The sequence below is a fragment of the Camellia sinensis genome, chromosome 5 (genome assembly GCF_055761805.1).
Source record: "Camellia sinensis isolate YWXY chromosome 5, ASM5576180v1, whole genome shotgun sequence".
NCBI lineage: Eukaryota > Viridiplantae > Streptophyta > Magnoliopsida > Ericales > Theaceae > Camellia > Camellia sinensis.
The window spans coordinates 201167765-201175151 of NC_138965.1; the positions used below are offsets into that span (position 1 = coordinate 201167765).

The 7387-nt window shown below is 42.2% G+C and overlaps 2 protein-coding genes across 2 annotated transcripts; both read right to left on the reverse strand.

Annotated features, from left to right (window-relative positions):
- Positions 1-1698: 1698 nt before the first annotated feature.
- On the reverse strand, positions 1699-2601 carry LOC145792018 (uncharacterized). Its single transcript, XM_082872496.1, has 2 exons — positions 2427-2601; positions 1699-2333 (listed from the first exon to the last, which is right to left on the reverse strand). Exons 1-2 carry the CDS (start codon positions 2599-2601, stop codon positions 1699-1701), a joined length of 810 nt encoding a protein of 269 aa, XP_082728622.1.
- Positions 2602-2805: 204 nt separating this feature from the next.
- Positions 2806-3516, reverse strand: LOC145792019 (uncharacterized). Its single transcript, XM_082872497.1, has one exon. It carries the CDS (start codon positions 3514-3516, stop codon positions 2806-2808), a length of 711 nt encoding a protein of 236 aa, XP_082728623.1.
- Between the last annotated feature and the right edge of the window lie 3871 nt (positions 3517-7387).

The following is a 7387-nucleotide window of genomic DNA, read 5'->3' on the forward strand; positions in this document are numbered from 1 at the left end:
ATGGCAAAAAGTGCGCAGTTTTCGTCAAACGATCAACTATAACCCATATAGCATCATGTCCTCTAGGTGACCTGGGTAGTCCAGTGACGAAGTCCATTGTTACATGCTCCCATTTCCATTCTGATATCGGTAAGGGCTGAAGCATCCCTCCAGGTCGCTGGTGTTCTGCCTTTACTTACTGACACGTAAGGCATCTGGCTACGAATTGAGCCACATCTTTCTTTATTCTGTTCCACCAGTATTGGCGTTTTAAGTCTTGGTTCATTTTCGTCCCTTTTGGGTGCACTGCGAATACCGAATGGTGGAACTTCTTCAGAACTTTTTCTCTAAGCGACTCATCTTATGGTACAAACACTCTACGCTGATGTCTCAAACTTCCATCTGAATGAATCGTCCAATCAGGTATAGGATCGCCGGATGTTATTCGCACTTTTATGAACGCCACCTCCTGATCATACTTCTGTGACTCTATTACCTCGTTCAGTAATTTGGGTGTAGCGATTTGAGCGCCAAGGTATACCTTCTCATCCTGAGCTTTCATCTGTACTCCAAACTCATTAAGTGTTCCAACCATGTTCCATTCCTTGAGTGCCAAGCTAGCAATAATTCCCCGGTTCTTTTGACTCAGGGCATCCGCCACCACGTTAGCTTTGCCAGGATGATAGGATAGAGTAAAATGGTAATCTTCGAGGTATTCTAGCCATCGTCTTTGTCTCATGTTCAAGTCCTTCTGCGTGAATAAATACTTCAAGCTCTTATGGTCCGTGAAAATCTCAAATTGTTCACCATACAAATAATGACGCCACTGCTTTAACGCAAAAACCATTGCTGCCAACTCTAGATCGTGTGTCGGATAATTCATTTCATGCGGTTTCAGTTGCCTGGAGCCGTAAGCCACAACCTTCCCTTTTTGCATTAGCACACTGCCTAGCCCATCCTTGGACGCGTCGCAATATACCGTATATCCTATGTCTCGCTCCGGAATGATGAGTATTGGGGCACTAGTCAATCTGCTCTTGAGTTCTTGAAAGGATTGTTCACATGCTTTGTTCCAATCGTATTTTACCCCTTTTTGTGTTAGACGAGTCATCGGCTTAGCTAGTTTAGAGAAGTCTTGAATAAACCGTCGGTAATAGCCGGCTAACCCTAAGAAACTACGAACTTCGAATACTGAAGTTGGCTGCTTCCAATCTAATATTGCTTCTACCTTGGCCGGGTCTACAGCAATTCCATGCTCCGACATGACGTGTCCCAAAAATGTGACTTCCTTCAGCCAGAACTCGCATTTACTTGCTTTTGCGTACAGCTGGTTGTCTCTTAAAACCTGGAGAACTACTCGCAAGTGTTGCTCATGTTCTTCTTCCGACGGTGAATAGACTAGAATATTGTCAATAAACACCACCACAAACTGGTCCAAGTACTGAGTAAAAATCTTATTCATCAAGCTCATAAACACGGCTGGTGCATTGGTTAATCCAAAGGGAATTACCACAAATTCGTAATGGCCATATCGGGTTCAGAAAGCAGTTTTTGGTATGTCATCATCAGCGACCCGCAATTGATGATAGCCAGATCTAAGATCAATCTTTGAATAACACTTCGAACCTCGAAGTTGATCAAAAAGGTCATCAATCCGTGGAAGTGGATATCGGTTCTTGATCGTCACCCGATTAAGTTGCCGATAATCTATGCACAATCTTAGTGTTCTGTCCTTTTTCTTTGCAAATAGAACTGGTGCGCCCCACGGTGAGGTACTTGGTCGGATAAATCCCTTTCCAGTAATTCTTGCAGTTGCGTCTTCAACTCCCGAAGTTCGGCAGGATCCATACGGTGGGGTGTCAGGGATATTGGTGCAGTACCCGCTTGTAACTCGATACGAAAATCTACTTCACGATGTGGCGGTAATCCTGGCAATTCCTCAAGAAAAACATCAGCGTATTCACAAACTACATGCGGAAGATTTAAGTCCGATTGAGCTTCTTCATTAATGATCAAACTTGTTAACCATCTAGCAAATTGTCGACGCCACTGCATTTTACGATGTGTCGTGCTTAGGGAATCCTCTCTATCTCCCTTAAATTGGAAACACGTTCCACTAGGTGTGCAAACCGTCACCCTCTTGTGGTAGCAATCAATCACTGCTCGGTGGGCGGATAACCAATCCATTACCAAGATTATGTCAAAATTGGACATGTTCATGACCCGATGGTCACAACTCAAGTGTAACCCTGACACTTCTAATTCACACCCTCGACAGATTAATCCTACCCTAATACTTCCTCCTAAGGGTGATGCAACACGTAAAGTAGTTTCTAAAGGTTCACATTTAAGACCTAATGATTTAACACATGATGTTGATATAAAAGAATGTGATGCGCCATAATCGAATAGAATGTGAACCCAAGAATGATAGAGCACAATGTTACCTCTAATTACTGATGGATCTTCATTATCTTCCTCTTGGAGAGAAAAAACTCTGCCTGTGGCTTTTTGATTACCGGTTGGTCCAACCTTTTGGTTTCCTCCTGACTTGTTCATCCATGGCCTTTGCCCGCCAATAACTTGAGCATTCGCACTTGAACCCCCTGCTTGATTTCCCATCCCAGAAAGTTGGGGACATTCCGACTTCTTGTGCCCTATCTGATGACAGTGAAAACATTGGATTTGTGTAATAGGCTTGGTTTGTAAACTTCCTTTCTGGCTTGGCTGTTGCGACGGTCTAGTGTATGGTGTCCGTACCACATTCCTTCGGTCATTTCTTCTTGGCCCTACAAAGGACTGACCCCCTTTCTTCATTTTCATCATTCAAATCCTTTTTAAGTCTGCCCACTCTCTTTCTGCATCCAATGCCGTGTCCACCACATCAGCAAATGTAGGGAGGCGCAAGGGTAACACTTTACCTCTAATAATAGGGTCTAAACCCCACTCAAATTTTCGTGCTTTCTCTTCCTCATCTGCCACATATCGGGCTGCATATCGAGCTAGCTCTTCAAACTTGGCCACATACTGAGTCACTGACATCTCACCTTGTTTCAAAGTTTGAAATTGCCAAATTCGCTCTTGTCTAACTGTGTTTGGGAAATATTTTCTTAGAAACAATTCTTTGAACTGAGCCCAAGTCATGCTTGTCGTGTCCCGAGAGTTTTTCATCAAGGACCACCAATGATCCACTTCTCCTTCTAGCTGATAACTTGCCAGGGCGATCTTGTCTGCATGCACAGTAATACCCATGGTTTCCAACATCTTTTCTATTTGACGAATCCAGCTCTCAGCGACTCTCGAGTCAGGCTCACCTGTGAACACCGGTGGTCTTTGCTTTCTGAACTCAGATAACAAATATATCCGCTCATTTGGTTGCGTTCTTCTAAGCCTTCCTAACTCTTCCAGAATCTGGTTTCCGACTGGTCTTGGCAACTCTTCAGCAAGAATAGGTCTACCGCGATTAACGCCTTGATTGCGAGCTGGACGTCCTCGTCGGCATCTTACTTGATCGTTTGCTTCCACATTGTCCGCCATCTGCAAAGTTTGTGGGTAATATAAGCTTAGGGTTGTTGTGGAGGCGAAGCGGTGTTCAATAAATAGGCTAATTTAATGTGGTCTGAGGTGTAATTAATTAATTAATTTATTTATTTATTTTCTTTCCTAAATGGATGATGCAATTAAACCAAGCAGAATAAAATAAAATAACATACAATACACTAGAATAACCAACTAGATATTTTATATATATACATATATAACTTCTTCTTACAAAAGGTTACACTATCTAGGTTAGCGTATATGGTGTATACACCAAAACAAAACACGCTTCAACCACACAAAACCTATTTACAAAAGTACACAAAAAGGTTCGTCTCACGACTACTACTACCCTAAGTCAAACGATTCCTCTGGGTCTTATTCGGGATATTCTTCAGGATCTTCCTCAGGATCCTCTGGTGGTAAAGGAGCATATGTTGGGGAGGCTGGAAACTACTGGGCTGGTGTAGGGGAGTACTCTGACGACACCTCTATAGGAAATGCAGGGGAAGCTCCGGGAAGTACCGAGACAAACGGAACCTCTAACTCAGGATGATGAGAGCCACAGCTCTCGGGTCCAACGCGACGCATCACTGGATGCGGATCCTCAGCCAATACCTCTTGCCTAAGCTCAGCAAAAGTCTAACCATTCCGCTCTATCTATAGAGCGAACCTAAGCTCCCGGTATTTGCACTGGAGGCGTCGGCGTACCAACGCTCGTCTTGCTTGCGTGGTGTAGTATGAAAAATCCTCCTCTGTTTTCCGAATAGCTTTCTTTATCACACACTCCGCTCCTAATTGACACCGTCGGTTAAGTCTTTGTGGACTAACAGCTACTGCCCGCCTATTCTGGAAACAAAAAACTCCCCCGTCATCAATGCTTTCTGATGCAGAATCCATCCTACGGTAGGTAAACAAATTTTTTTTTTTAGTCCACCTTTAATATGATATAGTATAATGTTAACAGAATGTGGTAATGTAAAAGGCAAGCATATCTAAAATCACAAGTCAACACGCGTGGGTTAAGGGTTGAACCTAGGGCTCGGATACCAATTTGTCACGCCCCAAAAATTCGAGACCACAAGAGTAATATATAAAGTACAACTCAAACAAAAGAGATAACCACAATATCTTAATATACACACATAAGTAGCGTTATAACATAGATAACTGATTTGAGTTCCACCAAAGGTTTACAAAATACTGTCAAACCAAAAGGTAAAAGGGAAGGGAAAACAAGAACAAACTACTAGTTCAAATTTTTCAAGTGAACCACGGCTCTAAAACTTCATCTTGATTGTCTTCGGGATAACCTTCCCCGTCGTAAGCTGCTTCTTCACCTGGCATAACACGCCATGAGCTTGGAATGCCCAGTAAAAACACACACATCCCTATATCTTCTATCAATCAATCAGCCATACACAAAACAAATTAGGTAACATAACATATTTACGTTAAGGTTTTATGAATTAGTAGTTAGACTAGGCATCTAGAACCCCCCCCCCCCCCAAAGAGATCCTTCTACCCAATCACAAGATTAAACACCGGACTACTCAGAACTCCCCCTTTTGCTGCTTTGCAAACCTTACCACCCATGCCCACCTCCCAGTTATTTACCGGTCAGCGACATCGATGGACCTCAAAAGGCACGGCCAAACAAGTGGGCTCGCTTACACCCCAAATCGTGCCTAGGGCTCGCTTACACCCTGCACATACCATGCCAAAGGGCTCGCTTGCACCCGGAAACCATCTCATAGAGTTTGAATACGTCCGTGTCAACCTAGGGGTTCGCCCAAAACGCTTACACAAGACTTAACTCATTTGGTATCATAATTCAGGTCATTTAAACGAGTATGGGAAAAAAACATACTAGAGGAAATATAGTCCATGGCCATCATTCATAAGTATAGTAAGGCAAGAAAATAACATTAAAAAGGCTTTGAAACATTTAGAGACAAATAACATAATATAACACAATTTCCAGCACTGTTCGGTTCTGCTGGGCTAACAAGAATGCTTTGGTAAAAATACTTCTAGGACAAATTAGGGGCTGAAATTGCACAGAAAACATATTCAATCTGTCTAGTTTCAGTTCCAATTTTTAGAAGTTGCACAGCCCCTCCACAAATTCATCTACAAACTATATTCGAAAATCTGTCCAGATTTGTCACCGTTTGGGGAAACTAATATTTCTCTCAATCTACCTGATGGTTTTCACTCAAATAAATTCTGTTGGAAAGAAGACTCAGAGTTCTAAATTTTGACAGAAGAACCAACATGAGATGATTTTTCTAGAATTTTATAAAATTGCTAAAAGTGGACTGTTTTTCAGAGACTCGGGACCAGATTTTTCAACAATTTATCCCAGCCCTAAAAACACACAATTAGGAGCTAATAAAATTATCACAAGCTCTAAACACATAAAATACCCTACAATAAATTCATATTTGTGAATTAGATTGATTTGATATTTCTTTTAAATTATAGAAGTTGCAGCAGTGCCTAATTTCACAAGTTTGCAACACAATGACACTATTTCATACCTACAGTAATGGGCGGGAATTCAAATTTTAAATTCCAAATCTCCGTATTTACAGCTGTCTATATATCTGGGTCCAGCCTTAGATATTTGTCGGTGGAGAGAGATAAGAAAGATATGCTTTTGCAGTTGGAGAGTTATTACACTGAGGTGATTTTCTGGTACCTTGTTTCGTCCCTCCTTTTCTTTCTGCCAATTTTGTCGATTTATTTGGTATACAATGTTGTACTCCTTAGAAGAGTATCCCGAGACTTATGGGCAGTTCACTCAAATGTGTGTAGATCGCTTTTTGACGTGGCAACTAGGACTGTGGGAAGAGAGCCGGCAGAGAGCTCCGGTGAAGTTTGTTCCGGTGTACGAAGATCAGAGGGCAAAAATATCAAAGCTACGCTTCTGGCCCAGGTGGTTTTCCCTGTTCTTGAGGGTCCTTCAAGGTCGAGGGAGATTGGGCGAACGGGCCTCTGCTCTGGTTCCTGTTATCAGAGGAGGAGGGGAGTTCTTCGTCAGTATATAAATTGTTTATATTATTTTTGTGTATCCCTAATCTAAGGAAATCGTCTTCCCTCCAAACGGAGAGACAGTAATTTTGACATAACTCGTACTGAACGCAATTTCAACTTACAAACAAAAATATTATTTTCTGCCCATTTTTTTACTTCTTCATTTAAAAAAGGAAATGAATTAAAAGGGCTAGTATATGGGGGCCTCTCTCTTTTGTAATGATCCCTGGAAAATGTTTTTAATTGAGGGTATTTTGTGACGTAATCGGTGGGACATCTTTCTTTACAGAGAGCAAAGAATTGTTCCTTCGTTTCTGCTTCGCCGAGTATCGTCTTCTAGAGTTCGTCTCTGTTTTTCGAAGGACTTCTCCCCTTAGATGAAAATTCTCCCCATTCGACGAACTCACCCCCTTTCTGTATATACTGTCGACTTGCTATTGGCGAGTGGAGTTTTTCTATATTTGGATGGTAGATCCTCCCATTGGTTCCAGTGAGATCGAAAAATCTCGGGTTGGAGGTTTGGATCTTCTTCGTGCATTGAACCATGGCATGAAGGTGAGGGTTTCCATCTTCATGGACCTCTCTTGCGACAACTATGTAGTATGGCTGATAGGCTAGTTGGAGGAAAGATTGGAGGAGTTCTAAGAGTTGTTCTTTTGGGCATGGGCATTGTGGGTAGGTGAGGAAGACATTCTTGGCATAAAAACGAAAAGAGGCTTGGCGAGAGATTATTTAGCTTATTTAGTGATTAACACTTAACTTACACCGGTGTGAATGTTATTTGTTGAGGCTTTATATAGGGGGAGGTCACACCAGCTGGGGGGCGCTA